Source organism: Peromyscus eremicus, chromosome 10, assembly GCF_949786415.1.
Source record: "Peromyscus eremicus chromosome 10, PerEre_H2_v1, whole genome shotgun sequence".
NCBI lineage: Eukaryota > Metazoa > Chordata > Mammalia > Rodentia > Cricetidae > Peromyscus > Peromyscus eremicus.
This window is the reverse complement of record NC_081426.1, coordinates 24,382,043-24,396,488: the sequence shown is the minus strand read 5'-3', so window position 1 is coordinate 24,396,488 and position 14,446 is coordinate 24,382,043. Positions and strand designations below refer to the sequence as shown.

Genomic DNA, 14,446 nt, shown 5'->3' with positions numbered 1-14,446 from the left:
AGCTGTTGGTCTAAAGTTCCTGAGTTCTCACTAGCTTGGTTTGGTTGTCTCTGTAGATTCCTCCACCATGCTCTTGATGCCCTTGGTGTTTATAATTTTTAATATTTTAATCTTTCGGAAGAGAGTATTGTCAGTAACGGTGTAGACATATGATTTTTAATTATTGCCCGTCGCCTTTCCAATATTTCAGTGGTTCCATCTGGGGAGATTCTGTGCTGTTCTAAGGTGATGCAAAACACTGGCATCTTTCAGTCTGTGGTTTCAGCTATGAAGAATCAAGATGTCCAACTTTGAATTACAGTCACTAAATGGGAGACAGCAAGGAAGGAACACTATATATTTGAGCCTGGTTTTGTATTTTTTTTTTCAATTCTGACAGCTAAAATATATGGGTGCCAATAGGTGGGTTTTCATTTCTGTCTTCAATAGAGGAAATTTGTGAAGACAGGTTATTTTGGGACTCTGCCAATGTATGGTCTACCATTCTTTGTCATGGATAAATGAACGAGTCTCCATAAACAATAGGGAGAGTTGAAGCAGAACAATTGCTTGTTCCCTTGTTTTAAACAGAGATCAAATTTAAATGTCTCTAATAAAATGGCATCTAGTATACAGATAACTGATCACTGAAACACCCTCTTCTTGTTCATTTTTTATTCTTCAGCCTCGCCCACAGACCTAGAACTCCCACGCCTACAACAGAAGACAATGAGTGCAGCTTCAGCTCCAAGGTAAAATGCCCCTTGTGAGATTAGTTTTCTCTCTCTGAATCTGGATTTCTTATTATTTATTCTTAAACTCAGCAATGGTCTATATCATTGCATCTCAAAAGTTGACCAGAGAAAAACTTTTGTATAGTTATGACCAGTTGGGTTTTTGGTTTGGAGCCTGCTTGTTTGTTTTATTTTGAGAAATGCCAGAGGCAGTAAATACTCTGAAGTAGTGGGGGTTGGATTCAGGTACGGAAAATACATAACAGAAAGAATTTTATAAGGCCTGGTTTTCACGATAGAGCAAATCTGAAATTTGAGCCAGGAACTTTGGGATAAATATACATTGTTGTGGTTTAATTTATTTTACTGGGGGCTAGAGAGATGGCTCAGTGGTTAAGAGCACGTGTTGCTCTTGCAGAGGACCCAGGTTCGGTTCCCAGTACCCAGGCTCACAAACATCTGTAACTCCAGTCCCCTGGGATCTGACGACGTCTTCTGACCTCCACAGGCACTGCACACACGTGTGCACATTCAGACGTGCAAGCAAGCACTCTACACACAAAATAAAAAATAAAAGTAAAAAGATTTAAAAATGAAGAAAATGGTGTGACTTTTATTATATTCATGTTTCAAAGTTATAAGGAAACTGAAAACTTATCCAACAGCTGATGGGTGGGCCTCTGATTTCAGAACAATCCTTGGATATAGTTTCTTTCTCCTCCAAAACTTTGGATTCATTTTTTTATTGTTTTTGACAGAATGTGTTCTTGGTTTTGACCTTTGTTTCTGTATTGAATAACATAAGAAATTATGGGGAATTACAATTAAAGCCCATCAAAATTTATACTAGAGATTGCCCTGTATTTTTCACATTGATTTACTTAAGTGAACACAAGTACAGGGCCTGTAAGGATCTGCACCAGGTCCTTTGCATATGTTGTTACTGTTAGCTTGGTGGTTTTGTGGGACTCCTAACGGTGAGAGGGGGTTTGTCTCTGACTCTTCCGCCTGCTCTTGGGACTCTTTTCCTCCCATTGACTTGCCTTGTCCAGCTTCAGTATCAGGGCTTTTGCCTTGTCTTATTGTATCTTGTTGTGGGCTGTCTGGTTGTTGTTTCTTGGAGACCTGCTCTTTTCTGAAGCAAAGAGGAGGAGTGTATCTTGGGGAGAGGGCAAGACTGGGAGGAATGGAAGGAGAGGAAACTGTGGTAGGGATGTATTGTATGGAGAGAAGAATCTACTTTTAATAAAGTAATAAAGTCTGTAGAATTAAATAATACATTTTTTTTGCCCAAATAGTTACAAGCTGCACAAGTAGAGATTCAACCAAGGAGTAGAAATATAATTTCTGAGTTTTTGTGCTTAGCTCACATTCTGAGTTTCACATTTAATGTTTTAAATTTTAGAAGGCTTTTACTTACTCACTTAAATATTCATCTTAAGTTTCCTGCACACTAAGAGCTAGCAGAAGGTAAGAAACCTACCTGATGATGGGTCACGTTTAGTACCTAGAATAAAGTTTTGCACATGAACAACATTTTAATATATTTCAATGTGAAGAAAAAATAGGAAAATACTAGCAATTAACTATATTGAATATTTTAAATGTACCTTAAATTCATTTTCCTTATATTAATATGTGTTTAAGATGTGTACTCTGGGGTGATTTTCTTTAAGGAGCTCGGTCATAAATGAAAAGGGAACAACTTAGAGGAGGGCCGTAACTAGCGAAGGTTTGCTGGGTCCTCAGCGTCTTCCAGCTGTACCTTTAGATTGGGGTTTTACACGAGTGTCTTTTCATTAAGTGTCTTCATGTTGTGCATTGCTGTCTAGCATTCTAAGGACCAATTATTTCTCTTGATTAAAAGCTGAAGCAGCCAGGTAGTGGTGGCGCACGCCTTTAATCCCAGCACTCGGGAGGCAGAGCCAGGCAGATCTCTGTGAGTTCGAGGCCAGCCTGGTCTCCAAAGCAAGTTCCAGGAAAGGCGCAAAGCTGCACAGAGAAACCCTGTCTCGAAAAACCGAAAAAAAAAAAAAGCTGAAGCAAAGGGGCTGGAAAGATGGCTCAGAGGTTAAGAGCACTGGCTGCTCTTCCAGATTCCCAGGAACTACATGGTGGCTCACAGCCATCTATAATGAGATCTGGTGCCCTCTTGAAGGCTGCAGGCATACATACATACAGAATAAATAAATAAATTAATTAATAATAAATAAGTAAATCTTTTTTAAGAAAGAAAAAGCTGAAACAATACTTATTTTTCCAACTTGTCTTTCTCTCTATTAGAAATGGTCTAGTTTTCATTCTGGAGTAGACAGTTTTGGTCCCCTAATTCTATTTCTCATTTCATAGTAATAAAATGAAACTTTTATCATTGCAGTATTTACAAAAGTAGTCTTAGCTTAAGAAAAACAATTGATGCCAGGCAGTGGTGGTGCACACCTTTAATCCCAGCACTGGGGGCGCATCTCTAGGAATCTCTACGAGTTCAAGGCCAACCTGGTCTACAGAGTGAGTTCCAGGACAGCTGAGGCAACCCAGAGAAACCCTGTCTTGAAAAGACAAAAAAACAGAAAAAAAGAAAAAAGGAAATAAAATAAATATTATTAGCAATATATAAATGCATGGGTCAGTTGTACGCATGACATGCTTTTATTCTGGTGTCAACCCAGTACTACATTTGCCAAAAGTCCGTCCACCAGATTCCCCCCACATTGTTCACTCTTCGTATGGCTACTGGATCCAAACTGCTAAGGATTTGCTAAGTATGCAAAAACTAATGTCTGCAATTTTAACAGTAGTAAATATATGCTATTTATTAGATTATTTGTCCAGTTTTAAACTACATTTGCGTGTGGTTCAAGTAGGAAATGTGATCCATCAGGATGCTGATTAGGCATAGGAAAACCAGGATAATTTTAAAATAGGTTTTTGTTTTTTCTTTGTGTTTTTTCTTTTTAAAAGCTTAATTGTACTATCATATAAGTTTATATTTTAAAATTATCTAAGGCAGGTTCTCAATATGTTGACCATATTTTCCTTAGACTGGCTCAAGGCTGGGGAGATGCGCGGCTCAGCGGTTTAGAGTACTTGCTGTTCGTTTCCCCGAACCGTGTGGCCACTCACAGTGTCGGTAACTCCAGCTCCAGGGGATCCGGGGCCCTCTTCCGGCCTCTACCGCAGCAGACATACCTGCAGGCAAAAACACTCATTCACATAAAGTTTAAAACACTTTAAATCTTTAAAATCAGAAAATCCATTTGGCTCAAATGACCTTCCTGCTCACATCCAGACGGCTTGGACTCCAAGAGCACAGCACCAGCCTCGGCTCACGATGTAAACACTTAGGAATTATTTTCAAAAGGAGCTTTCCTGTAACATTTTCTTTAAAAAAAAAAAAATGTAGTTTTGTAATATTTTCCATTTTTGTTTTCTATTGACTTCTTTTAATTCCGTGTACCAATGCACATTCATATGAGGGAAATGACTTGCATATATTATTATAAATGTACATTTTATGCCCTCGGTATATTGTGTATGTAATTGCGTAACTGACAGCGCTGTCTTCCGACCTTCTTATTTCATTTTTTAAATTTAGTTTTATGTAGGTTTGTGTTATTTCATTTTTCTTTTCTTTTCTTTCTTGTTTGTTTTTTTTCGAGACAGGGCTTCTCTGTGTTGTTTTGGTACCTATCCTGGATCTTGATCTATAGACCTGTTTGTTGTTGGTTTTTTTTTTTTTTTGGTTGTGTTTTTAATTTTTTTCAGTTGAATATATTTTGCAAATCAGTGTTTTGTTTGTTTGTTTTGTTGGTTGGTTGGTTTTTCGGGACAGGGTTTCTCTGTGTATTCCTTGGCCATCCAGGAACTTGCTCTGTAGACCAGGCTGGCCTTGAACTCAGAAATCCACCTGCCTCTGCCTCCCAAGTGCTGGGATTAAAGGCCTGTGCCACCACCGCCCGGTGAAAATCAGTGTTCTTAAACCCATATGCTTTTCAAGTAATTTCATTTCCTCTTCCAAATGGAAGTATTCACTTGTATTTTCTAAGTCGTCTGTGATTCAAATGTCACACAACAGGAGCTGAAGACACTGAACCTTACCACTTCTTGGCTTTCCTAACTCTGTGTCCCTTTTCCCACCCTAAGAAAAATAGCATTCAGTAAACTATACTGAAAAGCTGAAGCTGGCGAAGCCCTGAACGCCAGCCCTCCCCCTAGCAACAAATCCCTCCCCCTAGCAACAAATCCCTCCCCCAGCAACAAAGCCCTTCCCCTAGCAACAAAGCCACTCACCCACCCCCAGCAACAAAGCCCTTCCCCTAGCAACAAAGCCCTTCCCTAGCAACAAAGCCCTTCCCCTAGCAACAAAGCCCTTCCCCCAGCAATAAAGCCCTCCCCTAGCAACAAACCTGGCCTTTCCTGTCTGGCTCAGTTGATGGGGAGAATAGATGGATTCCCAGGGTCCAGACTCCTGGCTGTTGAGAGCATGAGACTCTGCAGGATGGCACCGGTGGCTTTAGGAGTGGAACAACGGTTATTTCAACTCAGGAACATCGCAAATATCACCACTTTTTTTAGTGATCATTGCTATACATTAGAGCTGCATTCATTACAACAGCCACATGCCCACATGGTCTGTGAAGTGTGGTAAGCTCAGGACTTCATGTGACTTCTGGTTTATCTTCTTTAGGGAATGTTTTGTTTTGTTTTGTTTGTCTTTTTTTTTTTTCTGTTTCTCCCCCTTCTTTTTGAAAAAATGATTGCCACTGGTCTCAATTCTTTTCCTTATTAGTGTCTTTTGGTCCATCTTTGTGTCAAATCTTCGCTTACTTATTTATGATGTTTTGTTCACTAACTTTATGTAGCTTTCTTCATTGACTTTTGTCCCAGTTAGTTAGTTGTTGTCTTTTGTCTCTTTAGGAAGAGAGGAATTCATGTTATCGTTTGTCTTAACTCTTTATACACTGAGAAGCAACACCCTATGTGTGTTATGAACCCAGTGCATCCAAGGAGGTGTTACTAAGAGGCAAACTCATACACTTTCCCTCAAGAAATCATTCACGCAAACACAGCAGGCAGATAGCAGATCCCTCAGTGAGCTATGGGAAGTGAGCTCTTGGCCTTGGGACCAGGGATGCAGACAACACAGACAGAAGAAACCAAGAGTGCCTACCACAGACAAGAGGGATGCCCGTGTAATTGGAAAGCTCTGTACACCATGTCCCGAGACTCTACTCCCTCAAATGTAAGTGCTTGTCACAAAAATGCCTTGTCACATATGGACTGAGTTACCCAGGCTCTATAGTAGTAGACCTTTGCTGCATAGTTTTGTGTCATTTCTCAAACAGATGAGCATGGAATGTTCTTTGCAGGACATGTCACTTTAAGAGACAGAAATGTGCTTTGGATGACACATTGAGATACTCTGCGGTCAAGACGACCGAGCTTATTAATTTAATAAACTATTCAAAACCTCCATCTTCACGAGCTGAAGTTAGCAACCCTGGAGGTCAAGAGAGAGCCATTTCCCTCAGGAAGCCTTTTGTTACATGGAAAAACAATCAGGACCCCAAAACCACATGATCAACACTGTGACAGAGACACAGGTTCTCGGAACCAGTAAACATGTGGCGGGAGATATGGAGAGGGTGGTGCAGCCCAAGGGGGCTGTCAAGGGGCAGCGGGGTGGAGAGAACCATGAGGAGAAGGAAGAACTCAAACTCTCAGTGATTCCCTCTGTACATTGCATGTTTATAGGCACAGGGTCTTTTATAGTGAGAATTGTTTTGTTTTCTAAGTTTTTTTTATATTAGTACACAAGCCAGTGCATTTTCTTATAGGATTGTTGTGTGTACTTTCGTACTAGTTTTCTGTTGCTGTGATAAAACACCATGGCCAAAGACAGATTAAGGGGGTTGTTGGCTTAAGGTGCCAGAGAGATGAGTCCATTATGGTGGAGCTGAGGTACAAGCCGCAGGCATGGCGGCTCACTTCTTGAACCAGGGCACAAAGCCGGGGGAGGGAGCCAACTGAAAGCCGTGGGCACTTTTACATCTCAAAGCCCAGCTCAGTGATACATTTCTTCCAGCAAGGCTGTACACCCCAACCTGCCCAAAGAGCCACCTACTGGGGACCATGTGTTCAGCTGCCAGAGACTATGGGGACATTCTCATTCGACTACAGTGTGGCTTTTGGTTGTCTTTCCCACTAATTGGGGCTCTTCCCCCCACCCCCCAACCTGGTCACCTGATGCTCCAATTTCATAGGGATTCTGTTGGACTGTCTTATGAGTTTCCTACCCATAATCATCTTTATGAACTCTTTCCCCACCCCCATCATTGGTCCTTTCTGATATGATTTATCTTCCTGTTCAGCACACACACTACACAGACACACACAGAGACCCAGACACACATGCGCAAATATTCCTTGGATTTCTGTTAAATGCAATTAACATTATATATAAATTAAGATCTAAGACCATATGCAAAGAAGCATGAAGTAATTTCTTGGTCTGGATTGCATTGCTTAAAGTAATAATTTCTAGTTTTATTGATTTTTTTCTGAAAAAAGATTTCATTTTCCCTCATAGTTAAATTTTCTTATATATGTACTTCACTTTAGTTTTCCTTTTCTTTTCTTTTCTTTTTTTTTTTTTTTTTTTTTTTTTGAGACAGAGTCTCACTATGTAGCTCTAGCTGGCCTGGAACTCTATGTAGACTAGGCTGGCCTCAAACTCGGAGACCTCTCTCTGCCTCCTAAGTTCTGGGATTAAAAGTCTAGCTGGTACCATGTCCAGTTCACTTTATCCATTCCCATGCTGTTGGTCATCAAGACTGAATCCATTTCCTAGGTCTTGAGACCAGAGTAAACACAGATGTACAAATTTTTCTCTGCTGTTTCCCTAACCCTGAGACCTACTGCCCTTTGTGTGCATATCCAGGATTGAGACTCCTGGATCATCCACAGCCAAACACCAGGCATTGGAGAGAGGGAGGAGGGGTTGTATGGGCAAGGAGGGTCAAGGTCATGAAGGGGAACCCACAGAGACAGCTGACCTGAGTTCGTGGGAGCTCACAGACTCTAGACCTACAGCCAGGGAGCCTGCACGGGACCGACCTAGGCCCTCCCTCTGCATGTGGATGACAGTTGTATATATTGGTCTGTCTGTGGGACCCCTAGCAATGGGACCAGGACCTGTCCCTGGCGCATGAGCTGGCTTTTTGGAACCTATTCCCTATGATGGGATGCCTTGGCCAGCCTTGATGCAGGGGGAGGAGCTTGGTCCTGCCTCAACGTGATATGTCATGCTTTGTTGACTCCCATGGGAGGAGGAATAGATGAGGGGGTAGATGGGAGGTGGGGGAAGGGAAGGGGAAGAGAGGAGGGAGGGGAAATTGTGGTTGGTATGTAAAATAATAAAAAAATTTAATAAAAAAAAGATTCCTGGATCATGTGTGGTTCTGCTGTGGGACTTTGAGAAACCTCTGTACTGCTGTTTCTATATAATATATAATATACTACATATTGTGGCTGCATACTTTACTCCCCCCAGCATCCTTAAAGTTCTTCCTTCCCCACATCCTTGCCAGCATTTCTAGTCACTGTTTCCCTGATGCTAGATATTCGGACTAGCATGAGATGGGATCTCAAAACAGTTTTAAAGTTTATTTCTCTAATGGCTAAGGAAGCTGAACACATTTTAAAATGTTCATTGGCCATTTGTGTTTTTATTTGAAAATGGCTTACTTTGTACAGGCCCATTAGTCACCAAGAAGAATGTGCATCCCCTACTGGTCAGATGGGATATTCTTTAGATATCTATTAAGTGCAATCAATTTGTGTATGATTTCAGTCTGGAATTTCTTATTTTTAGTTTAGAAGTTCTATCTAAAGACGAAAGTCAGGTGTTGAAGTTTCTCACTATTGATGGATTGGTACCTACCTGTTCTTCCATGCCGTTAGCGTTTGTTTCTATGACAATGGGGGACCTAACATTCTCATCTAAACATGGATTTTACATCACCTTGAGGAATCACTGCCAGCCCGTTCTACCCGCCTCTGGTGAGCTGTGACTTGCACTCCTCTTACCTACCGTGAGAGTAGTCACACTGATGCTGTGGGGAGTCCACTTGCTTAATAGCTTGATCCTCACTGGTTGAGTTTTGGGGTGTCTTTAGCTGTGCTTTGTATTTCTTATAAACAACTGACAGCTGAGTTCTGGTCCTTCACAGTGGTTATTCTTTGTTTTGTGTATATATATAGTGTATAAGTGTGTGTGCAACTGAGTGTGGTCGTGTGTGTGTGTGTGTGTGTGTGTGTGTGTGTGTGTGTGTGCAGAGACAGGGCAGTGTTGACTGTCTTCCATTGCTCTCCATTATCCTTTGAGCCACTGTCTGTCAGTGAACTGGGGCTCACTGTGTCAGCTAGCCTGGCAGGCCAGCTGGCCCCAAGGATCTTTGTGTTTCCACACCCCCAGCACTGGGGTGGCAGATGCCCGCTTCCATGTCTTTTCACGTGGCTTTCGGGTGGGTGCTAAGGTCTGAACTCAGGTCTTCAGGTTGGTCCAGTAAGCACTTTGCAACTGATCCATCTCCAAGCTGAAATCAGGGTTTTCAAGGCTAGTTACCACACTTGGGGGAGGGGTGTACGTGTGTGTGTGTGTGTGTGTGTGTGTGTGTGTGTGTGAGTGTGTGTGTTTTACACGTGGAAACCTGAGGTTGATTTGGGGAGTTTTCTGCAGTCACACCTGGCCTTATTGTGTTGAACTGTGAACCCAGAGTTTTTCCCACTTGACTAGACTGTCTGCCTCGCAAGCTCTGGGGAGCATCCTGTTTGTCTCCCCATGGATTTCTGGAATGCAGTACAAATGCATGCTGCACCATCTGGTACATGGGTTCTTTCATCACAGGTTCTAGTGTCTGTGAGGCAAGCATGTGCCCACTGTACAACCTCCCCTGCCTCATCTACATTGTTTTTGAAACAATCATTTATTTATGTGCTTGAGTGTGTATGTGTGAGTGTGTGTCAGTGAGTGTGTGTGTTTGAGTTGTCCGTGTATGTGTGTATGAGTGTGTTTTGTATCTGTGTGAGTGTGGGTATGTGTATCTGTGTGAGTGTGTCTGAGTGTCTATGTGTCAGTATTTGTGTGAGTATCTGTGAGTGTCTGTATATATCTTGTGTGGGCGTGTGTATCTGTGTGAGTGTGTATATGTCTGTGTGTATCTGTGTGAGTGCACACATACTTGTATGGGTGGGTGGATGGGTATACCTTCAAACACAAAAGCAGAAGAAGGTGTTGAACACAGCAGCTGAGTTCAGGCACTTGCTGGACTCTAAGCATGTTATTTACAAGGTGATGGGACTTGAACTCTGCTCTAGCTGGTTGTGCAGCAGGCAATCTTAGCCACTGAGCCATCTCTCCAGCCCTCTACTCACAGTCATTTGGAGCAGGCTGTAGTCAGCAGCTGATGCTTGGATGTTGTGGAATAGAATATTTAACTGTGTAAAGATGTGTTTGTCTATGCTGCATTTGTTTAACTATGTCAAGATGTGTTGCTGTTTCACTTTGCCTGCCTACGGCACCTGATTGGTCTGATGAAAAGCTAAACGGCCAATAGCTAGGTAGAGGAGGGATAGATGGTGGACAGAGAGAAAAGAGGAGCCAGCCAGCCAGAGATCAGCCACCCAGACTTGGGGGATGCAGGAAAGCAGGATGGACAGCACATAGATGAACTGTCCTTGTCCTAAACAAGCATTGGGTTAGCACGTAGATTAATAGAAATGGGTTGATTTAAGTTAAAAAAAAAAAAAAAAGCTAGCTAGAAACATGCCTAAGATAATAAGTCTCCATGTCATGATTTGGGGGCTGGCAGTCCAAGAAAGCCTGCCATACTTGGATAGTGTCTGTCAAAGAAGTGGAAATCTGCTGAGACAGATATACACTAGACACAAGTTAAAATTTAGGAATGTAAAGGAAAATCTTACATTTGGAACTTTCAGGCCCATAGTCCTAGTAGTTGGGGGAAGGGAGGAGTCCCAAGACCAGGAGAGAGATAACATCCTTAGGAATAGACAGGTGGGGAAACTTAGGCTGTTCTTATATGGAGTCTTTTTGACCTGTGAGAGGTGGATCCAAGTCTTACGACTCCCTAGATTCTTTGAAGCTTACATGATTGTTTTATATTTTAGTTTACAAAAAGACATAAAAGTTTTAGATATTTTAGCATTAGTACTGAAATCTGTACTGATATCCACATTGTAGAAAAAGCAGAAAAAAAGAAAAAAAAAGCCGGGCAGTGGTGGCGCATGCCTTTAATCCCAGCACTCGGGAGGCAGAGGCAGGTGGAGCTCTGTGAGTTTGAGGCCAGCCTAGGCTACAGAGTGAGTTCCAGGATAGGCTCCAAAGCTACACAGAGAAACCCTGTCTCGAAAAACCAAAAAATACAAGGAAAAAAAAAAAAAAGAAAAAAAGAAAAAGCAGGTAACAGGTGTCTGTAAAACAGCTCGAGTAGACTCACAGAGAGCCAGATATAGATTGGACAGAGATGTCTTTAGCCCAATAAAAGCACCTTTAATTCTATACTCAGAAGACAACCAAAGGAAATTTAAAATCTTGAGCTTGTGACTGGACAGTAAGTAGTCAGTGCATACCAGCTTATCAGAACTCTACTGATCAATGTTAAAACTCTGAACTTTTGAAATCTTAGTGTAACAATAGAATAGAAAGGGAAAGAAATCTGAAACATTTTCATTTTACATACCTTAAATCACTTACTTATACCTTACAACTTGCATTTATATATCAGAACTTACTTAAGCCTTCACATCCTTAGACCTTTATATATCTTAAAACATTTTCTTATACCCTCAAAACTTGCATAGACTTTAACCCTTTTTCTTTCCATCTAATCATTTACTAGAGACACATGTAGTTATTACTGAAAACAATGTATCATGTGAAACATCATTGTAAATCATGTTCCTTTAGTGGACAGTTACATCTGACATCTTTTTATCATTTAATATGAAGCCTGTTAGCAAGACAAACCTGTCTTCCTTTTCTCAACAGGAGACCTAGTAGCTCTAGAAAAAGCAAGGCCTAATTTTTGCATATGAAATGAGCTAACAAGGTGGCTGCAGCCTTGGGGAAGAACCTGGTTGCCTGCTGCTGCTAAGCTGACAAAGCTCTTATCCTAGCCATCAATACCATCAGAGATCTGAGAAGGATAAAGTATAGCAGGAAGTATAATCCAAATGGCCTACGTATCAATTAAAATGACAGAGACTGGTTCATTACCTAGACAGTCATCCCAGGGTCCTGTGGTCTCCATGGTGTTGGGGGGCAGAGGTACCATGACAGCATCAGTCTTTGACCATCAGGTCTAGAAGATGAGAGGCTTCCTTGTGGAGGAGGAACATGGTAGGGACTGACCTTACTTTGTCTAGCAAAAGTGGGACAATCAATTCTCCAGTGTCCTGCTTGTCCACAGATTGGGAAGGGTCCTGGTGGCAGGTACAACATTGGGGCAGTCTTGCCCAGTGGTTAGTGTTACCACAATCCAAGTAGAGTCATCGTGGTGCCCCATCATCTTCTTTGGAGACCTTGAGATCATTGCTAAGATCTGCCTTATTTTAATAAATGCCATATTCATCAGATCTCTGACAATTTTGAGGGCCACTGTCTGTTAAGTATATCTGAGCAAACCTAGACTTTACCTTAAAAATGCATATATGAGGCTAAATAATCTTTTTCCTGTAACTAATTACATTGGTACTTAGCATGACTCCTAAGTATGATAAAGAATTTGATCTTTATGAGGTGACTATTTACTTTCATGTCTTAATCATCTTTAACAGTTTACAACAAGTTAGCCTTAAAAAATGACAATTTCTGCCAAGTGGTGGTGGCACATGCCTTTAATCCCAGCACTCGGGAGGCAGAGGCAGGCGTATCTTTTTGAGTTCGAGGCCAGCCTGGTCTACAGAGCGAGATCCAGGAAAGGCGCAAAGCTACACAGAGAAACCCTGTCTTGGAAAACCAATAAATAAATAAATAAATAATAAATAAATAAATAAATAAATAAATAAATAAATAAATAAATAAAAATCTGAATTGAAGCTTTTTTTAGTGTCAAAGTAAAACTTTTAACTCATAAACACAGTCCATAGAGAGACTGGGAAATTTCCTGATCCTTTTATAGTACACCATTAAAGAATGTAACAGTTTCTTATATGACTCAGTTTCTCAAAATAGCTTAAGCTTAACAAAGTTAGCAAGGACAAGGAGACTAGACATACATTCTTAGGCATGAGTAGACCTTAGGTAAGGAGAGACATTCTCTGAGCCAGTGGTTCTCGGTTCTCAGCTTTCCCAATGCTCTGATCCTTCAACACAGTTCCCCATGTTGTGGTGACCCCTCAACCACACAAATCACTCCCACTGATATTCCACAACTGCAATTTTGTCACTGTTATGAATGTCAGTGCAAACACCCAAGGCTATGTCCTAGGCTACCCCTGTAAAAAGGCCTTTCAACCCCCAAAGTGTCGAGACTCATAGGTTGAGAAGCTGCTCCAAGCCCTTTGCCAGACTGCTTAGGTCATTGTCTTGCTGTATTATAAGAATATCCCAGTTTCTGCTGTCTAGTATTTGGTGCTCATAGCTGTGGCCCTAATTTTTAACCTTTTTGTTTATTTTTAAGTTAAAATATTAACAATATAAAACAATTTATAAACTTAAAATGTCTCATAGCCTTACAAATTTAAATATCTTAAAAACTATTCCTTAAAAAATATCTGTTGCACGAATCCTAATTGGTCTTATAATAAAAGCCCCAGAGCCAGTTATTGGGGTAAATGCTGAAAGATCAGAGAGACAAAGGAACAAGCCCCTAGAGAAACTTCTCACCACTACCAAATCCTCAGGCTGAAAGGGAGACAAGATCCTGTCTCCACAAATCCTTAGACTGAATGCCACTGAGTCCTCAGCTGAAAGGACACCAAACTCCTGTCTCCTCCTGCCTTATATTCCTTTTTCTGCCCAGTCACTTTTTCTGCCATATCACTTCCTGTCTCAACCTTCCTAGTGCTGGGGTGACTCCCAAGTATGGGGCTTAAAGGAGTGTATTACCACTGCCTGGCTCTATTTCTCTTTTAGACTGGATTAAACTTGTGTAGTCCAGGTTAGCTTTGAAATCACAGAGATCCAGAGGATCTCTGCCTCCTGAGTGCTAGGATTAAAGGTGTGTGTGCCACCACTGCCTGACTTCTATGTTTAATCTAGTGGCTGTCTCTGTCCTCTGATCTTCAGGCAAATTTTATTTGTTAGAGTACAAATAAAATATCACCACAAAATCCAGTGTTTTTATTAAGTTTTCTGTAAAGTTCCAAAATTTCCTCTTAAAAAAGTTAAAAATCTCTCAACTGTGTGCTCCTGCAATATCAAAAAAAATAAAGTATTTTTTTTTTTACTTCAAGAAGTAGAAAACAGGGCATAAACACAACCAGCATAAGGCAAAACCAAGTTCCAACAGTGCAAAGAATCCATAGCTCAGTATCTGGGATTTATTCACAATCCTTTGGGTTTTCTCAAAGGGCATGACTCACCTCTCTGGCCTCACCCTCAGCAGCACATACATAGCCTGCCTTCTAGATTCCAGCCTGCTCCATTTCACTGTGGCTGGTGCTTCTGGTGACTATCACATGGCACAGTTATTTCCAAAATTGCTAGGGTC

At 41.3% G+C, this 14,446-nt stretch overlaps 1 protein-coding gene across 1 annotated transcript in view; it reads left to right on the top strand.

Annotated features, from left to right (window-relative positions):
• LOC131920884 (ankyrin repeat domain-containing protein 26-like) overlaps window positions 1-14,446 on the top strand; it is a 136,413-nt gene that overhangs the window by 27,107 nt on the left and 94,860 nt on the right. The window contains 1 exon segment of the mRNA XM_059275347.1: window positions 665-731. Coding sequence (XP_059131330.1) covers window positions 665-731 — 67 coding nt within the window.